Source organism: Dipodomys merriami, unplaced genomic scaffold, assembly GCF_024711535.1.
Source record: "Dipodomys merriami isolate MVZ:Mamm:240054 unplaced genomic scaffold, mDipMer1.0.p SCAF_2, whole genome shotgun sequence".
NCBI classification, from domain to species: Eukaryota; Metazoa; Chordata; class Mammalia; order Rodentia; family Heteromyidae; genus Dipodomys; species Dipodomys merriami.
The window spans coordinates 120,388,764-120,409,363 of NW_027203381.1; the positions used below are offsets into that span (position 1 = coordinate 120,388,764).

Here is a 20,600-nt window from a genome sequence, read left to right on the forward strand (position 1 = left end):
CCATGGCCTCGCCCCCGCCTTGCCGCCGCCACGCCCCACGCCCGCCGCCGCGCAGGGCGGGGGCGGAGCCCGTGCCGGGCAGGCCACGCCCCCCCGGTGAATATTGATGCAGCGCGCGTCGGCGTCGCCCTCCTCCCATTGAGCAAGGCTGTGTCGCGTGGCCCAGCGTCGGCGTGACGGTTGGACGCGGGCGCGGCACTGCGGGTCCCGATTGCTGCAGCCGCTTGTCAGTGTGATGAAGATTGGCACCCAGGTAAGCTGTCACTCAACCGCTCCGCCGCCGCCGCCGCCGCTCTCGCCGCCGCCGTCCCTATCAATCACACCGGCCGCGGCCGCCGCTGCCGCCGCAGCCGCCGCGGGCCGAGCGAGCGGGCGGGCGGGCGGGCGGGCGGATGGGCGGGCGGCGCCCGGGGCCGCACTTGACCCGCGCCCGGGGCGGGGGCGGGAGCGGGGGAGGGGAGCGGAGGGGGAGGGGGCGCCGTCCTCCGCGGCGCGGGGGCGCGCCCGGCTTGTTTTCCTGTGTGGGCTCAGGGACGCGGAAATTTCTGGAAGGCGCCGCGGCCGCCGCGCTGGGCCCGCTCGCGGCGCGCGCCCCAACCGTCCCTCCCGGAGCGCGGCGCGCGGCCCTGCGCGGGCGGCGGGCCGGCGGGGGCGCGCGGGCCGGCGGGCGGGGGCGCGCGGGCGGGACGGGGGCGCGCGGGCCGGCGGGGGAGGGGGGGCGGCGGGCGGGGCGCGAAGATGGCGCCGGGGTCCCGGGGTCCCCGAGCGCCCGCCGCCGCGCACCGGGGGCGCGTGCGGAGCCCGCGGAGGCCTGCGGCTCGCTTCCCCGCGCGCCGAGTGCGGCGGCTCGGAGGGAGCCGGCCCGACGCGCCGCCCGGGCCGCCGCCGGCGCTCGGAAGTTAGAAGGCCGGAGCCGGCCGGAGGATCTGACGTCGGTGGTGCGCTCGGACCCCGGGCCGGCCCGGCCGGGTCTCACCACGGTGGCCGGGTTTCCCTGCCGAGCAGCGCGGCTCTCCACCGTCCGCTCCCGGCCGTGGGGCCCAGGCCCGGGATGGAGGCCCCGTGTCCCGTGGGGCCCAGGATTGAGCGGCCCGTGACCTGTGGGGCCCGGGATAGAGGGGCCCGGGTCCTGTGGGGCTGGGATAGAGGGATCCGTGTCCCGTGGGGCCTGGGATAGAGGGCCCGTGTTCCATGGGGCCCGCGATAGAGGGATCCGTGTCCCGTGGGGCCCGGGATGGAGGCCCCATGTCCTGTGGGGCCCGGGATAGAGGGGCCCGGGTCCTGTGGGGCTGGGATAGAGGGATCCGTGTCCCGTGGGGCCCGGGATGGAGGCCCCATGTCCTGTGGGGCCCGGGATAGAGGGGCTCGGGTCCTGTGGGGCTGGGATAGAGGGATCCGTGTCCCGTGGGGCCTGGGATAGAGGGCCGTGTCCCGTGGGGCACAGGATAGAGGGGCCCGTGTCCCGTGGGGCACAGGATAGTGGGGCCTGTGTCCCGTTGGGCACAGGATAGAGGAGCCCGTGTCCCCTGGGGCTGGGATAGAGGGCCCGGGTCCTATGGGGCACAGGATAAAGGGGCCCGTGCCCTGTGTGGCACGGGATAGAGGCCTCATGTCCTGTGGGGCCTGGGATAGAGTGGCTCTGTGCCCTGTGGTGTCTGGGATACAGGGTCCTGTGTCCTGTGGGGCAGTGGACGGAGGGCCCCTGTGTCCTGTGGGGCGGAGGATGGAGGGCTCTGTGTCTCATGGGAAAGGCTTGTGGAAACGCCAGTGCATGGCCAGGGTATGGGCGCAGCACCCCACATCTGGTGTAGAGGGTGGCGGGCTAGTCGCTGCTCCTTCCGTGTTGAGCATGGAGAGTGGCGTGGGGGTCCTCGGGTCCGTGGGTCCAGAAGGTGAGAACGTCCCTGGCCGGCCACGCTGAGCAGGGCTGGAGGTCAGGCCGTAGCCGCCCCGAGGTTCTCTGCTCAACTGGTCAAAATCCTGTGGACTCCTGCCCAGGCTGGCTTTGAACTTGGGTTCTTGGATCTCAGCCTCCAGAGCAGTAGGAGCCACAGACACCTGGTTTGCTGTCCCCACTTTCTGCTTTTTCATTTTATGTTTGGTTCTGGAAGTAGAGCTTGCACTCAGAACCTCTGATCCTTGTGTCTCCCGGGACAGCTGGGAGTTGATCTCCGACTGAGGACACGCAGCCGGATGACTGGCCTGCTCAGAGACAGCCGTTTCTGCCAGGGATTTCAGTGTGGGCTGGGGGACTTCTAGTGTGCGTTTGATTACACTTGGGCACAGTGTATCTGAAGTTCCAGGTTGTGAGCTGCTGAAAGTTGCCTAAGTCATATCTTGGTGTTTACAACTTTCACTCTGACCCAGATGTGACCTTTTACAAAACATGCGGGAATGGGGATGTGATGGGAAGTGGAATGCCCCCAAGGACTTGGCCAGGCTAACGTCCCATAGAACTGACAGCGAAGTGCGGTCATGGCGGTTTGAGCCCTCCCTGCGCCCTGTCTTGCTCAGTGGTAGCCGGAGGGGGCCCCCGTTGTGGGCTCCCGTGGCAGTAGTGACAGGAAGCTTCTGTGACACCAGCTGCTCTGTGGATGGAGTACCTCCCCGAAGTTCTGTGGAAGCTGCCCGGGTTATTGTCTGCTGGCGTCACCAAAGTGCTAAACTTCACTTGTGTAAGCAGACTAAGAAGTTGTGTGAGGGAAGTATGGCGTATGGGTGTGTGTAGAAGAGCTTAGGAAATGGATGAAGGCATGGTGAGGGCAGAGGTCCTGTCATTTGGCCACAATGCCGAGGGTGTCCCATGAAAGCATGCACGGGGCCCTTGGCTTGTCCCCCCCCCCCCCCCTTGTTGGCATCATCCTCAACAGTAAAAGAGTTACTGCTCCCGAGAAATCCACCCAGACGCCCTGGCCAGTGTGCTGCCTGCCAGTGTCACAGTCAGAGCTGCAAGTCAGACCCAGAGACGTGAGAAGGTGACCGAGCAATGTTTTCATTCTAAACATTTTGGGGGACAAAATTCTAAATTCAAAAACCCTGAAAACTACTACTGTTTCCAGGTTGAGAGGCCGAGGCTCGGAGCCAGCAGGGCTTCTGGGTCCTCTGAGCCTTGCTCACACTCCAGTGTCCTGCCTCCTCCCTCCCTTCCCACCAAAGTCAGGTCATTGTCTTGGGCTCCCCCCCCCCCCCAATGATGCGCTGCCCTCCTTCTGGCCAGTGAAGCCAGTGGGCCCTGTTCTCCCTCCTCGCAGCACCACTTTCTGCTTGAAGAGCTGTTATCTGGCCCACATCCTATCAGAGGATCCTATCAGTGAGGCTGCAGAGGGACTGCTGCAGGTTCTCTGGAGAATCTAGGGGGATCCTGGAGCCCCCTGCGATGGGCCCAGGGCAAATGGAACTGCACTTCACCATCCACTCACCCACCAGGGCTGGTGGCGTTCTCCGCGCAGCCTGTCTGTTGTCCACCCTGCTCCTTCCTGCACACTTGGTCTCTGCCCCCAGCCTCTCCCAGTCCCTAGCTCTGTCTCTTTACCCTCTTCCCTTTTCCCAGCACACACCTTGGCTAGAGAGCCGTTTCCCCCCCCCCCCCATTCCCAGGGGCTGGTGTTGGGGCTGGTGTCTGGCAGCTGGCCTTGAGGCCTTAACCCCCACATGGACTTTGTCCTTGTCAACTGTGATCTATTTTCTGTGTGATCTTGTCTCTTCTAGGTGTCCCATATGAATGGAATCATAATGCATGCGTTTGTTTAATTTTTGGTAGCATTGGAGTTTAAACTCGGGGCCTTGTGCTCAGGCCACTTTCTAGCCCTTTTTGTGTTAGCTTATTTTTCACATATTTCACATATTCCCGCCCCCCCCCCAGCGTCAGTAGCTATCATAATTATCTTACCTGTGTTTCTACCTAGCTGGGATTACAGATACGTACCACTACACTTCGCTCCCGGTGAGAATAGGGTCTTATCTCTTTTCCCTGGCTGGCTTTGAACATTGATTCTGTCTCTACATCCAACGATATTTGTGATTTCCCTTAGCATAATGTCTTCATTTTTTCTTAGTAAAATTTCACCCTTATTTAACATACTTTGAATTTTTTTTCTTTGTCAGTCGTGGAGCTTGAACTCTGGGCCTGGGCGCTGTCCCTCAGCTTTTCAGCTCAAGGTGAGTGCTCTACTACTTAAGCCACAGTGCCATTTTTCTGGTGGTTAATTGGAGATAAGAGTCTCATGGGCTTTCCTGCCCAGGCTGGCTTTGAACTGCGGTCCTCAGAGCTCAGCTTCCTGATTAGCTAGGAATACAGGTGTGAGTCACTGACACTGGGCAGCATACTTTGAACTTTTGATCTTTTTGCCTTAGCCTCCTGAGAACTGAGATTACATTTTAAAAAGTTACAAAGAGCCGGGCGCCGGTGGCTCACGCCTGTAATCCTAGCTACTCTACTCAGGAGGCTGAGATAGGATCGCGGTTCAAAGCCAGCCCGGGCAGAAAAGACTGTGAGACTCCTATCTCCAATAAACCACTGGAAAACTGAAAGTGGTGCTGTAGCTCAAGTGGTAGAGCGCTCGCCTTGAGCTGAAGAGTGCGGGGACAGCACCCAGGCCCAGAGTTCAAGCCCCACAACCCACCAAAAAAAAAAAAGTTATAAAGAGCTAGTTGCTGGTGGGTCACGCCTATAATCCTGGCTAAGTAGGAGGTTGAGATCTGGGGATCATGGTTTAAAGCCAGTCCGGGCAGGAAAGTATATAAGACTCTAATCTCTAATTAACCCCCAGAAAACCAGAAGTGGCCCTGTGGCTCAAAGTGGTAAGAGTGTTAGCCTTCAATGAAAAGCTCAGGGTCAGTGCCAAGGCCTTGAGTTCAAGCTCCACAGCCATAAAAAACAGTTGAAAAGAAAATGTATATAGGTAGTGGAGTTGGTATGTGGCCCACCAACCTAAAATGCTCACTAGCCTTTTCAGAAATTTGCTAGACAAATGTGCCCTACCCATTCAGTTCCTTAGCTCTCAGTGGAAACAATGTTGATCTTGACATAAATGGAATCAAATAGCATAACTTGGGGAAACATGAATAATCAGTGGGGAGTAGATACATCCACTCAGTGGATTCATTTCTTGATGTGATGGTATTTATAATGTTTTTTTTTTTTTTTTTTTTTTTGTCGGTCATGGGCCTGAGCTCTGGGCCTGGGCGCTATCCCTCAGCTCTTCAGCTCAAGGCTAGCACTCTACCACTTGAGCTACAGTGCCACTTCCAGCTTTTTCTGCATATGGGGTGCTGAGGAATCCAACCCAGAGCCTCATGTATGAGAGGCAAGCACTGTACCACAGAGTCACCTTCCCAGCCCCTGAACATTTCTGTAATGTTATGTCAAAAATAACAATTATAGCTGGGTGCCAGTGGCTCACACCTGTAATCCTAGCTACTCAGAAGGCTGAGATCTGAGGATTGTGGTTCAAAGCCAGCCTGGGCATGAAAGTCCATGAGTCTCTTATCTACAATAAACCACCAGAAAACCAGAAGTGGTGCTGTGGCTTAAGTGGTAGAGTGCTCACCTTGAGCACAGGGACAGCACCCAAGGCCAGAGTTCAAGCCCTATGACCGACCAAAAAAAACAAAAACAAAAACAAAAAAAAAAAGTAACATTATGAATAGAGCATCAAAATACCTGTTAGCCATATTCCTGATGAATATCAGAGTGATCTGAATTCTTATCTTAGTCCAAATATTCATGCTCAAAAATCTATGTATTGGGTAATTTGCTAAGTTAATTTTCTCATTGAAAGAGGACACGGTATTGTAAATTTGCCTTAATCATGGATCTCTTATGCATAGTTGCATGAATTGTAAAATCCTCCCACGAGAACAGCTGCTGCAGAGATGCACGCGGTCAGTCTTGCTTCAGCATGCGCGGTTTTCTTTCCTGACACTCTTTGGAACCATGTATCTGGGAGGACTGTACAGTATCCATGAGCATTCACAGTACTCTGTGTGTGTGTGTTTGTGTGTGTGTGTACACTTACAGTGTTATGTGGCATCACCTGGGAATAAAACACTACAGCTAGATACTAAATTTTAACCTTTAATTGCCCTGAAGTGCATTTACTTAAAACATGCTTCTGAAATGACCTCCTCCCCCGTGCAGTTTTCTTTCCAAATTACTTTGTGCTCAGATGTGAGCGAGGAACACAGAGATAAGCTGAGTAATGAATGCCCTCACTCTGAAGAGTGCGACTTCAAGGCTAGAAGTTCAATAAATGTGCTCTGCTGTTTTCCTTCCATGTTGCTTCTGACGGGGGTCCTGATGTGATGCTAGGCTGACTGAACTCCTGGGCTCAAGTAATCCTCTTGCCTCCCTTCCTTAGTACCTGGGACTGTAGGCATACCATCAGTGCTGGCCTCAAAGCATGCTTACTTATTTATTTATTGTTGGTCGTGGGGCTTGAACTCTGGGCCTGGGCGCTGTCCCTCAGTTCTTCAGCTCAAGGCTGGCGCTCTACTACTTGAGCCACACCACCACTTCTGGTGTTTTCTGCTTATGTGGTGCTGAGGAATTGAACCTAGGGCCTCATGCGTGCAAGGCAAACACTCTACCACTGAGCCACCTTCCCAGTCCCCCATAAGCGTTCTGTTTGTGTAACTGATAAAGGATTGTTATGTAAACCAATTGAGATAGGAACATTAGTGTTGATTTTAGGTCATGTGAAAATAACTATTAAATGACTGAGGATATGTAACTCTCAGCTTCCGAGGGGAAAACTGAATGAAGAACATCTTCAACAAGACAATTGAGAAACAAAACTAGTATGCTTGCTTGTTACTAAGATGACATAAACATGGCCAACTGTGTCACAAGCCACAAATTAATATGAAAGGGTTATAGGATTACATGATAAAACTCTAGTTTTAACAGATAAACGGCATCTAGCTAGGTGCTCTGAGTCATGTGTCTAAAATTGTGCAGGTAGATGGGAAAGTTAGATAACAAGAGATGTCTGACAAGGCTTAACTCATGATGACCACACAGCTAGAGGGCTCTTGGTGAAAGGGAGAAGCAGCTGGCTACCAATATGCTGTTAGAGGTACGATTAATGTGGAGAATTTCATATTCCTCACAGCATAGCAAAGACTGATGGGAGCAAGAGGACCCGACAGCTCTGCACACAGGAGAAACCAGACCATGACTCCCGTAACCGTGAGACCCAGGGACCAGAGGGATGTGTGAGGCCAGACCATTTCAGGATCTCCCTCACTGGGATAGCAAGAAATGCCACAGGCGTTGCCAGATGTCCACCTGCTGGGACACTGTCTCTCTGAAAACTGATGATTGGGAGGCTTTCAGTGACATGCCTAATGTATTGGAGCTAGTGGTTACATCTAAGTTTTTGCTCAGTTAATTCCCCCCACCCCTGTTTTTTGCCCATTCTGGGGCTTGAACTCAGGGCCTGGACACTATCCTTAAGCCCCTTTTGCTCAAGGCTAGCACTCTACCACTTAAGCCATAGTTGTACTTTAGGCCTTTTCTGTTTATGTGGTACTGAGGAATCAAACCCAGGACTTCATGCATGCAAGGCAAACACTTTACTACTAAGCCACATTTCCAGCCTTCAGTAACTCTCGTTTTTTTTTTTTTTTTTTTGCGGGGGGGGGGGGGGGTCCGGTCGTGAGGCCTGAACTCTGGGCCTGGGCGCTGTCCCTCAGCTCTTCAGCTCAAGGCTAGCGCTCTACCACTTGAGCCACAACGCCTAGCAAGTGTGAGGCTTGAACTCAGAGCCCTGAGTTCAAACCCCACTATCACTCACACACACATACACCAAATCCAATCTAACCAAACAAGCAAACAAAAACCTAAGAGTGAAAGTAGTCTATAAAAATTTAGAGGAACTGGACCCTGGTGGATCACTCATGTAACTGTCATCCTAGCTACTCAGGAGGCCGAGATCTGAGGATCGAGGTTCAAAGCCAGTCTGGGCAGGAAAGTCCATGCAACTCTTGTCTTCAATTAACCATCAGAAAGTTGGAAATGAAGCTGTGGGTCAAAGTGGTAGAGCAGCACTAGCTTAAAACGAAAAACCAAACAAACAAAAAAAAAGTCAGGACAGCATCCAGGCTGAGGCCAGAGGAAGGATTTTGGTTGATTGATTTTAGGTCTCAGTCTTAGAGTTTTCGGTTCATGGTTGACTGTCTCCAATGCTCTTAGGCCTGTGGCAAGGGAGAAACATGGAGGAAGATAGGATACAAGAAAGCTGCTCTCAATGGAGGGACAAAGGGTGAAAAATGCAGCAATGGTATTCACTGGACGTTGTTGAAAATAAAGTATACAACTTGTAGTGAGGGGCGGGAGGGTGAAACTGGGAAAAAGCCAGAGAAGGGGTGACATTGTCCAAAAATATGTACTGTACCTGGTTTACGTAACCACAACCCCTCTGTACCTCACCTTTACAATAACAGTTTTTTAAAAAGCTACTCTCTTCATTGCAACCAGGCAGCAGAGAAAGGAAAAGAGACCAGAGAGGGAAAAGAGATACCTTCAAAGACACATCCCAGTAACCTTCCTCCAACCAAGACCTGGCTGGGAACGGCCTACTCAGTTTGCATTCATCACTAGATTAAGTTAGCAACCTCATGGTCCCCTCACCACATGTATTGGTTAGCTTTTCTCCTAACTGCAGTGAAGAGAGGAAGGATTTGTTCTGGTTCACTGTTTTGGGAATGGTATGGAAGGGGGTTTGGTGGAACAGAGCAGTTCAAGCCATTGGCAGCCAGAGAACAAAGAAAGGAGTGGCCCTAGGATGTACTCGCCCATTCACAGTGGGTTCTTTGCCTATGGCCATGCTCTCTGAAAAGGCACTCACACGCATGCCCAGAGTGTGCGCTCCTAATCTCCTAGGTTCTTTGTCCACTCACATTGACCATCAAGGTTGGTCATTGCTTCTGAGTCATACCACTAAGCTGGGACCAGACCTCAACACATAGGTCTTCTTGGAGGATACTTCATACTCAAATAATCTGCCCCTGGTTCTCAGCCTCCTATCAGTTCCATAATACAAAATGCAATTAGTTCATCTCCAAGGGTCTCCAAAATTCCAGCAGTACTCAAAAGTCCCAAGTTCACATTCTCCTCTGAAACCCAAAGCAGACTCAGTTTGGAACCCCATAAAAATAAAAACAAAAACAGGTGCTGGTGGCTGAGATCTGAGAATTATGGTTCAAAGCCAACCTGAGCGTAAATGTTCATGAGACTATCTCCAGTGAACTACCAAAAAGCCAGAAGTGGCACTGTGCCTTAAGTGGTAGAGCATTAGCCTTGAGCCAAAAAGCTCAGGGCTAGGCCCCAACTTCAAGTTCCGTGTCTGCATGTGTACACCCATACTAGTTTTATTCTTTCTACCTACAATAGTGTAGGACAGGTGCACATTCCCATTACAAATACTATACTATGGAGGGATGTGACCAAAACAAGACTTAAACCCAACATGGCAAACATTAAATCCTTTAGCTTCATATCCAGCATCCAGGGTGTGACGTGAACACCAGCGGGCTCAGGCACCTCTGCCCCATCCATGCCTGACTGGCTCTGCCCAGCAAGGCTTCTTCCTGGGCTGCTTCTGCTTGTTGCCTGGGGCTTTCCTGACAGATGCTCCACACTCCTAGTATCTCTAACCTCCGGTCTCCATTGTAGCTTCCGCTTCACCCTTTTCAGCTTTGTGGATCTCCCTCAGGGGACCTCTGTAAGCATGCTGACCTTACCATCCTTTGCCTACCTCCTCGGTCTTCCTTTAAAATCTTATTCTATGCCTCTCTGACCCCACAACTCTTGACATTCTGCATGTCTGAAAAAATGATCATGCCACAGATGACACCAGATCCTCTGCCAACTCAGGCAGCCGCTGGCCCACTTGGACTGTAGCAGCGGCAGTTTTCTGGGTGTCTGAATGAAACACTTCTCTTTGTGGTCCGCTGCTAGAAAGGCACTCCAGTGGTACAGTCTGTCCAGTTCCTGAGATGACCTGAAGTCATCTTTTCCTTTTGTCCTAGTTCTTGCCTTCTTTTTCTTTTGGTGCTAGTAGTGGTTTGGACTTGAACTCAAGACTTTGTGCTCTTACTCGGCCTTTTCACTCAACAGCTGCCACTTTTGCTACTTGTGCCACATTTCTACTTGGAGCTTTTTGCTGGTTAATTGGAGATGATAGTCTCTCAGATTTATCTGTCCAAGTTGGTTCTGAACCACACTCCTCAGATCTCAGCCTCCTGAGTAGCTAGGATTACAGGCGTGACTCACTGGCTCTAGCTTTTGGCTTCTTTTCAGTGTCACTAGTCTGTGTCTTCAGCAACTATACATTTCCTTGTCTCAATTTTTTTTTTATTGTGAAAATACTGTACAGAGGGGTTACAATTACATGGGCAAGATAATGAGTACATTTCTTTTTTTGGGCGGGGGGGGGGGGGGGGGAGTCCGGTCATGGGGCTTGAACTCTGGGCCTGGTCGCTGTCCCTCAGCTCTTCAGCTCAAGGCTAGCGCTCTACCACTTGAGCCACAGCGCCACTTCCGGCTTTTTTTTTCTTTTTGCTTATGTGGTGCTGAGGAATTGAACCCAGGGCCTCATGCATGCAAGGCAAGCGCTCTACCACTGAGCCACCTTCCCAGCCCCGTGAGTACATTTCTTATCAAGCATTGTAGCCTCCTCCCTAGTTTCCCCTTCCCATCCCATCCTCCCCTTCGCCCTCCCCGCCCCACCTCCTTGTCTCAATTTTAAATGTGCTCCTTTTCTGATCAAACTGCAAGTTTTTCAAATCTTTCTACTTTGCTTTTGCTCCTGAATCTCACCGTAAAGCTGCCTAAAAGCAGTTAGCAATCCTCATGCCACAGCCTGCGTGTTGTGCCACCTTGAAATTTAATTGATTTGTCATCTTTAATTTTAACTTTACACAAAGTCTCAGGGCATGGACAAAACACAGACAAGCTCTTTGGCAGAATGTAACACGAATAGCCTCAAGTCCAATGTCCAAAACAGTCTCCATTCTATCTATTTACCTCATGAGCACAGCCTTTACTGTCCAACTTCCTATCCGCTTTCTGCTTTCCTGAACTCAACACAGTCACACTTTAACCTCTGCTTCTAATATTTTCAAGCTTCTCTAGCCTCCATTTCTAAATGTTTCCAAATACCTCCCACAACCAGTTCCAGCATTTTGTGAACCACCTGGCCAGGTGGTCACTGCACTTCTCTATCAATTTTCTGTGTCAAGTTTTTTTGACATTGACAATATAACTCACATTAACAATAGAGGAAGAAGGGTTTATTTTAACTCTGTTTTGGAGGGTTTTAGTCCATATTCTGTTGTGATTTTTGTGGGGTCTTGCCTTTTTACCTGTGCTGTCCTGATTTTTAGTACTTGTATTTACTCCTCCCAAGTAGGATTATGTGATTCTTGTTACCATTTTGCCTGTCTGGTCTTGAACTATGATCCTCTCAGTCTCTCCTGGGTAGCAGAATGTTTTGTTTTGTTTTGTTTTTGTTTTGTCAGTTGTAGAGCTTGAACTCAGGGCCTGGGTGCTGTCCTTGAGCCTCTTTGTTCTCAAGACTAGTGTTCTACCACTTGAGCCATACCACCACTTCTGGTTTTTGAGTGGTTAATTGGAGATAAGAGTTTCGCAGGGACTTTTCTGACTGGGCTAGCTTTGAACCACAATCCTCAGATCTCAGCCTCCTAAGTAGCTAGGATTACAGGCATGAGCCTATTTAGTATTGCACGAATGCTGTAGAATAGAAGACAAGAACACACTGACTACGTGCTAACTGGTCTTCTCCTGGTTTTGTTTTCCCAGACACTGCTTGCTCGGACTCAAGATGATTTGATGAGTTAAATAGCACTCCCATCAACCATGATGGCTACGCAGACGTTGAGTATAGACAGCTATCAAGATGGGCAGCAAGTGAGAGCTTGAGCTTTACTCTGCACCTAAGCACTGCCAGGCAGTCTGGCACCAAATGTGTACACATTCATCGTTCAATCTCTGTGAAGCTGCACATTCCATTTTAAGTATACTCTGCGTTTATTATATGTTTGTCTTCAGAAAGATAAACTATGTAGTTGCTCAGATTACTTCTTTACATGATATCAACCCTGCCTCAATCATGACTTTCTTGGGAATTTGACATTTTTAAGGTCAGTGTTGATTAGTATTGTCATTCTTAAAGACAAGCTGGACAGTTGCCTAGGATGTGTGAGGCCCACATTGTTCTCTGAGGTCAAATAAGTCATTAATAACAAAGCTGTGAAATAAACCTCTACAAGGTGCTTGGGCTTATGTTGCTTTTCTAGAGAAAGAGAAAAAATTTTCCATCTAAGGCAGCAGCATAGGTACCTTGTAGCTCCCTCTAGACCGTTGGGGAGAATACAGTGCCATGGGGTGGAGTGGGGGATGTGCCAGGCCTACAAACTGGGTCTAGACCACACTATGCGGGCAGTCTGAGCTGCTTCTAGAGAATTAGAAATTTTTGGCAGCAGATTTGATTTTTTTTTTTTTTAATTTTAGGGGGCTGGGGCCAGGCCTGAGGCTTGAACTCAGGGCACTTACCCTGAGCTTCTTTGCTCAAGTCTAGCACTCTACCACTTGAGCCACAGTGCCCCTTCTGGCTTTTTCTGTCTATGTGGTGCCGAGGAATCGAACCCAGGGCTTCATGCATGCTAGGCAAGCATTCTACCACTAAGCCACATTCCCAGCCCAGCAAATTTGATTTTTGCATGTGTGTAAATTGAATTCTTTAAGGATTCAAATATACTTAAGGATTTAAATATAGTAGATGACAGTTTGTATAAAACAATGTAAACTAATAAAATACATCTTTAGAGATGTAAGTAAATGAAATAAACATATCTGATCTGAATGCGGAGACCTTTTTTGGGGAGAGGAGGAAGGTGGTACTAGGGCTTGAACTTAGGGCCTAGGTGTTATCCCTTAGCATTTTCATTTGGGGATGGCACTCTACACTTGATTCACAGCTCTATTTCTGGCTGTTGGGTGCTTAATTACAGAAAAGAGTCTCATAGGCTTCTCTTGGGCTGGCCTTGAACCTCCATCCTCAGATCTTAGCTTCCTAAGTAGCTAGGATTACAAATGTGAGGTACTGATGCCTAGCATGAGTGCAGTGACCCTTGTTAAAAATTGTGTATATGGGGGCTGGGAAGGTGGCTCAGTGGTAGAGTGCTTGCCTTGCATGCATGAGGCCCTCGGTGCGATTCCTCAGCACTACATAAGCAGGAAACAAAAGCTGGAAGTGGTACTGTGGCTCAAGTGGTAGAGCGCTAGCCTTGCGCTGAAGAGCTGCAGGACAGCGCCCAGGCCTAGAGTTCAGGCCCCACGACAAGACCCCCCCCCCAAAAAAAAATTGTGTATATGTCTGAGAGTATATACAGGCTGGGATCAGACTCAAGGCCTTGCATTTGCTAAGCATGCATTCTACCACTGAGCTACGCCAAAAGCCATGTTACATTGGTTTATAGCTTATGAATTTCTGAGGGGTAGAATAGATAAGGCGAATTTCAACTGTGTCATGGGTAGATAGCATACTGAGTTTTTGTTTTTGTGAGAAAAGAAGAGCCTCGACTATTTGTTTATCCCTCCGTTAGCTGTAGGAACATATGACAAGAAGGGGGCTGAGATTGCATGTGTATAGTCTCTGCAGGGGCATATAGTCTTGTCAACTCAGAAACCATACACATTTCACAGGGATTGGTCAATCCAATTCTTTAGCAGTTTGAAGATTTGGCCTTTATGGGTCTCTACTTTTTTTTTCTTTTTTTTTTTTGCCAGTTCTAGGGCTTGAACTCTGGGCCTGGGTGCTGTCCCTGGGCTCTTTTGCTCAAGGTGATAGATACATCTACCACTTGAGCCACAGCACCACTTACAGCTTTTTTTTTTGGGGGGGGGGGTCCAGTCGTGGAGCCTGAACTCTGGGCCTGGGCGCTGTCCCTCAGCTTTTCAGCTAGCACTCTGCCACTTGAGCCACAGCACCACTTCTGGCTTTTTTCTTTTTGCTTATGTGGTACTGAGGAATCGAACCCAGGGCCTCATGTATGCAAGGCAAGCACTCTACCACTGAGCCACCTTCCCAGACCTAGCTTTTTTTTTTTTTTGAGTAGTTTATTAGAGATGAGTCTCATGGAGTTTCCTGCCCATGCCGGCTTTGAACCACAGTCCTCAGATCTCAGCCTCCTGAGTAGCTAGGATGACAGTCACTGGTATTTGGCTGGTCTCTACTTTTTTTTTTTTTTTTTTTGGTTGGTTGTGGGGCCTGAACTCGGCCTGGGCACCCCTCCCTCAGCTCTTCAGCTCAAGGGAGTGCTCTACCACTTGAGCCACAGCGCACTTCTGGCTTATTCTGCTTACGTGGTGCTGAAGAATTGAGCCCAGGGCCTCACGCATGCAAGGCAAGCACTCTACCGCTGAGCCATCTCCAGCCCTACTTTTAAATTAATAATTGTTTTAACTTTTTAATGTTTTATTTCCCATCATGTAACTGGCTGTCTGTTTACCAATCTTCTGATTGCATTTCTGTATGAGAGTAGAATACGCAGTAGAGTTTATTTTGTATTTAGTAACACAAAGTCTCCTCCTCTTTTGCAGATGCAGGTGGTAACAGAGTTAAAAACAGAGCAAGATCCCATTTGCTCTGAACCGGATGCGGAAGGCGTGAGCCCTCCTCCCGTGGAGTCTCAAACCCCAATGGATGCTGACAAGCAGGCCATTTATAGGTAGTGTCTGGGTATGGAGCACGTGGGTTTCCAAGGGACCAGTGAGGACAAACACTGGCCAACGGCAGTGCCAGAACCAGGCAGAGTGGGGAGGAGCCAGTGTGAGGCAGTAAATGCTCTGATGGATATTTTTCCAGATTAAGATGTTATTTCTAGTAATTAAAGAAAAAAATACTGTAATATAAATGTATGTTTTAAGCCGTCCGCTGGTAGCCCACACCTATCATCCTAGCTACCAGGAGGCTGAGATCTGAGGATCATGATTCAAAGCCAGCTCAGGGAGGATTGTCCATGAGACTCTTATCTCCAATTAACCACCAGAAAACCAGAAGTGGCACTGTGGCTCAAGTGGTAGAGCACTCGTCTTGAGCTGAAGAGCTTAGGGATAGCGCCCAGGCCCAGAGTTCAAGCCCCATGACTACCACCACCAACAAAAAGTATGTTTTGTATAATTTTGCAAAAAAAAATCTTTAAGACAGGCATGATGGCACATACCTATAATCCCAACACTTGGGGTGGAGGCCAGAAGAGGATCTTGAGTCAAGGCAATTTCTGGATTGACTTAGGCTACAGAGTAATATTTTAAGAATAAAGAAAAAAAAGGAAAAAAAATTATCTTGAGACCCACATATTTTTGTTTTGCGGTGCTGTGGTAGAATGTGGGTCTGAGTGTCCAGGCAAGTTCTCTCACTGAGCTTCACGCCCAAGCCAAGATGATTTCACGGGAGAATTCTACCAATATATTAAGAGAAAAGAACAGCACTGCTACATCATGTCTTTCAGAAAATAGAAGAGGGGAGAAGTCTTCTCAGCTCACTGTAAACTAAGCCAAAGACAGTACACAAACAGCATCCCTCTTGAACTTACTAATCATCAATAATGTACAAAGAAATTAAATCCATCAACCTATAAAAAGAGTAACACACAGTGACCAAATAGAGTTTTTCCTGTAATGAAAGACTGGTTCAGTATTAAAAAGTTAACTAATGAGGTCCCCAGGGTGTCTTACCCACTGATAGAGAAATGCACTGGAAAAAAATTCAACATTCAATTATAGTTAAAAACAAAACTGTGAGGCTGAGAATGTGGCTTAGTGGAAGAGTACTTGCCTAGCATGCGTGAAGCCTTGGGTTCCATTCCTCAGTACCACATCAACAGAAAAGGTGGCACTGTGGCACAAGTGGTAGAGTGCTAGCCTTGAGCAAAAGAAACTTAGGGACAGTGACCAATCCTGAGTTTGAGCCCCAGAACTGGCAAAAAAAAAAAAAAGAAAAGAAAACCAAAACCTGTAACCAAGCCAGGCACTAATGGCTCAGACCTGTAATCCTAGCTATTCATGAGACTGAGATTTGAAGATCTTGGTTTGAAACCAGCCTGGGCAGCAAAGTCCATGAGACTCGTATCTCCAGTTAAGCACCAGAAAGGACAGAAGTGAAGATATGGCTTAAGTGTTAGAGCACTAGCTTTGAGCAAAAAAAAACAACTCAGAGACAGCATCCATGCCCTGCATTCAAGCCCCTGAACTGGCACCAAAAATAAACTAAGCAAAAGGTGACATGGTTGGGGTGGGGGCAGGGGACCACAGGGACATTTTTACCTGAAGAAGGGCTTTTGCAAGAAGCCCTACAGCTTACCTCTTGATAGTAAAAGACTGAATGTTTTCCCCAAGGCAAGAATAAAGCAGACGCCCTTCTCATGGCTCCTTTTCAGTTCTGAAATGGAAGTGCTCCACCATGTAGTATGGTGAGGGAATCTTTAACATCTTCATGCTAAAAGAATAAAAATGCTCATGCAAGCCGGGCGCTGGTGGCTCACGCCTGTAATCCTAGCTACTCAGGAGGCTGAGATCTGAGGATCTCGGTTCAAAGCCAGCCCGGGCAGGAGAGACCGTGAGACTCCTATCTCCAATAAACCACCAGAAAACCAGAAGTGGCGCTGTAGCTCAAGTGGTAGAGCGCTCGCCTTGAGCTGAAGAGCTGAGGGACAGCACCCAGGCCCAGAGTTCAAGCCCCACGGCCGACCAAAAAAAAAAAAAAAAAAAAAAAATGCTCATGCAAACAAGTACCTGAGTAATGTTGAGCCCTTTCCGTTCCTCAGAAGACTTCATGTGGTGGAGCTACCCGTCTCCTGGAACTGAACCCAGTCCTGATCCAGGGCTTAACAGACGCATTCTGTGCAAATAGACAAGCTGATTATAAATTTTATATGGAAGACAAAGCTAGCATAGCTAAAATAAGTTTTAAAAAGATTCAAGTTGGAGGAGTCACTCTAAACAATTTTAATAACTTTAAAGTATTAGTTAAGACATTTTGATATTGGTGAAGGACAGATACTTGGATAAGTGACACAAAGAGAATCGAGAAACAAATGTGCATAAATATAAAATAGGACTCCTTTTGTATGTATGTGACAAGGTCTGGCTATGTCGCCTAGACTGAACTCAAACCACGATCTTCCTGCCTCTGCCACCCCAGCGCTATACTTGTATGCCACCATGCCCAGCTTTCATTTGAGCTTAGATTGAGATGTGAAAGTAATTCAGGTTACTTTTCCACAACTGGTAATGGAACAGTTTATACATCTGTACGCAAAATAAATCCTCAGAGTAGTTTTACATCTTATACAAAGATTTGGTATTATAGATCTAATGCAACTTTTAAAACTGTTAACAACTTTGGAAAGTACAAAAGAGTCTTTTGGACTATGTTGGACAAAAAGCCCTTTCTTCAGGCTCTCCTTAAGATCTTTTGCTCATGTGAATGTTCTACCACTTTGAGCCACGGCGCCACTTCTGGTTTTCTGGTGGTTAATTGGAGATGAGAGTCTCAAGGACTTTTCTGCGCAGGGCTGACTTTGAACCGCAATCCTCAGATCTCAGCCTCCTGAAGTAGTTAGGATTACAGGCGTGAGCCACCAGCGTCCAGCAAAAAATTCTTTCTTAGGACACTAAAAGCATGATTTATAAAATAAAAATGCGATAATTTGGACCTAATCAAAATTTAGAACTTAAGCTTTGCCAAGAGATGCTGTTAAGAAAATGAAAAAGATTCTGGGTGCTGTTGGCTCACACCTGTAATCCTAGCTACTCGGGAGGCTGAGCTCTGAGGATTGCAGTTTGAAGCCAGCCCAGGCAGGAAAGTCTATGAGACTCATATCTACAGTTAACCACCAGAAAAACCAGAAGTGGTTCTGTGGCTCAAAGCGGCAGAACGTAAGACTTGAGTGGAAAAAAAAAAAAAAAGCTCAGGGACAGTGCCTAGGCCCTGAGTTCAAGCCTCATGACTAAGAAAGAAAGACAAGACACACTATATGCTGGGGAGGGGTACTTGCAACACATGGTTGGCCATGGAATTATATCTAGAATATATCAGATAAAGAACTTTGAAAACACAACAGAAAGAAAGCAAGCAATTCAGGGGAAAAGCTGGCAAAGGCTCGAACACAGCTGGCAGTGTCACGTCACAGGCCACAGGCCACTGCGCGCCTGTCAGAATACTGAAGTAAACTATGGCACCGGCACCAATGCTGGACTTACTGTGCTACTGGAGGAGGGCGCTGCCTGTGGGTTTCTCACTGGTATGAGCTGTCGATGTCCTGTACTCCAGGGTGTGAACCTGAGCGAGCACACACATTCACTCAGAATTATGTCTGCGAGTGCTTTACTTTCATGGCAAAGTATCTAGCAAAATGTATTACCTTACTTATTTCTAGGAATACAGCTCAGTGGTTAAGTTCACTCACACTGTTTACAGCACCACTATTCACCTCCAAGCCTGTGATCCTCCTGAACTGAACCTCGGTACCCATTCCACACTGACGCCCACTCCCTCCAGCTCCTCGCAGCTACCATTTCCTACCTTTCTCTACTAAATGACCAAGTGTATACAAGACAAGCCATACTGACCAGCTGTTCAAAGTGTCTCATCTTTCAGTGGCTGACTTATTCTAGCTGGCATAATGTCATAGTTTTCTTTGTGTGGTGGTTATTTTCAGTGTTTATCTATGTTATAAAATACATCAAGCTGGTGGGTCACACTTGTAATCCTAGCTACTAAGGAAGCTGAAATCTCAAGGATTGCACTTCAATGAAGCCAGCCTGGGCAGGGAAGTCCATGAGACTTTTATCTCCAGTTAACCACCAGAAAACCAGAAGTGATGCTGTGGCTCAAATGGTAGAGCATTACTCTTGAGCAAAAAATCTCAAAGACAGCACTCAGGCGCTGAGTGTGAGTTCAAGCCCCAGGACAGACAGACAGATACACACAAACACACACACGTGTTTTACTTTTTAAAAAAATTTTCATCCTGGTGGGTTTAAACTCAGGGTCTTGAGTTTATAGGCAGTGATTCCATCACTTGAGCCTTGAGCCATGCCTACTGCCCCTTCTTCTTCTTCTTCCTCCTCCTCCTCCTCCTTTTTCGTTGATTGTGGGGCTTGAACTCTAGGCCTAGGCATTGTCCCTGAGCTTTGCTTTTTTTTTTTTTTTTTTTTTTGTCGGTCGTGGGGTTTGAACTCTGGGCTTAGGTGCTGTCCCTGCATTCTTCAGCTCAAGGTGAGTGCTCTACCACTTGAGCCACAACGCCACTTCTGGTTTTCTAGTGGTTTATTGGAGATAAGGGTCTCACAGACTTTCCTGCCCGGGCTGGCTTTGAACCGTGATCCTCAGATCTCAGCCTCCTGAGTAGCTAGGATGACAGGCGTGAGCCACCAGGGCCCAGCTATCCCTGAGCTTTTCAACTCAAGGCTAGCACTCTACCACTTGAGCCACAGCACCACTTCAGCCTTTTCTGCTTATGTGGTACTGAGGAATTGAACCCAGGTCCTCATGCATGCGAGGCAAGCACTCTTCCGCTGAGCCACCTTCCCAGCCCCTCTTCTTTTTTAACACTGAATATTATACTGTATGCATCTACCACATTTTGTTTATCTAACTATACAGGTATGCTTGGGTTGCTTCTATGTTTTGACCTTGGTTAGTGCTGCTGCAGACATGGGAATTCAAATACCTGGCTCAGTGCACATCTGCATTTGTAGGAGCTATGTTCCCAGTTGTCATGAATTAGGCACAACCGGAGTATTTCTCCGCTGACAGATAGGAGAGCAGTGGTATATCCATGCACTGGAATGTCACTGCATATTTATTTTTTTGTTTTATTTATTTACTTATTTTTGGTCATAGGGCCTGAACTCTGGGCCTGGACACTGTCCCTCAGCTGGTGGGTGCTCTACCACTTGAGCCACAGCGCCACTTCTAGCTTTTTCTCTTATGTGGTGCTGGGGAATTAAACCCAGGGCCTCATGCATGCAAGGCAAGCACTCTACCACTGAGCCACCTTCCCAGCCTCACTGCACATGTAAAAGGGAGGAATCTGGCCCTGTTCAGGAACTCGGGTGAGTTCCAGCTGCACCCAGCGATGTGGTTTCACTTGAACCATATCATGAATGGCACTGCTGTGGCGATGCTGACCTGGTCAACAGTGGTCGGTACTGGGGTCTGGGTGTGGCACAACTGCACCAGAGCAAAAGGAGGGTTTGGGAGTCCTGGTGCTGCTTTGAATCCTTTGTGCAGCAGCGTTTACATAGCCACACATGTGTAAATGCAGATCTGCACACCAGGGACAGTCGGTTTACAAGTAACAATTTAAAATACAGTAGTTGGAGTTCTTTAAACATTGGACTCAAATCTCTTTAAACTAATCCAGTTAAAAATATTTCATTGGTGGCTCATGCCTGTAACTCTAGCTACTTGGGAGGCTGAAGTGGGAGGATCTCGATTCAAGGCAGGAAAATTTGTGAGGCCCCTTCTGAATTCATAGCTGGACACTGTGGCCTGTGCCTGTCACCC

General features: G+C 48.7%; 1 protein-coding gene across 6 annotated transcripts in view; it reads left to right on the forward strand.

The window, feature by feature from the left end:
• The first annotated feature begins 129 nt into the window (after nucleotides 1-129).
• Pknox1 (PBX/knotted 1 homeobox 1) overlaps nucleotides 130-20,600 on the forward strand; it is a 48,746-nt gene continuing 28,275 nt past the window's right edge. For 2 of the 6 annotated variants that reach the window (XM_070030838.1, XM_070030842.1), the window contains exons 1-3: nucleotides 130-253; nucleotides 11,825-11,932; nucleotides 14,627-14,754. In XM_070030838.1, coding sequence (XP_069886939.1) covers nucleotides 11,882-11,932; nucleotides 14,627-14,754 — 179 coding nt within the window. In that variant the 5' untranslated portion in view covers nucleotides 130-253; nucleotides 11,825-11,881. Of the gene's footprint in view, nucleotides 254-838; nucleotides 2,676-2,847; nucleotides 2,976-4,104; nucleotides 4,159-11,824; nucleotides 11,933-11,971; nucleotides 12,166-14,626; nucleotides 14,755-20,600 lie in introns of those variants that run through there. The other 4 variants (XM_070030840.1, XM_070030839.1, XM_070030841.1 and 1 more) reach the window with 4 other exon arrangements.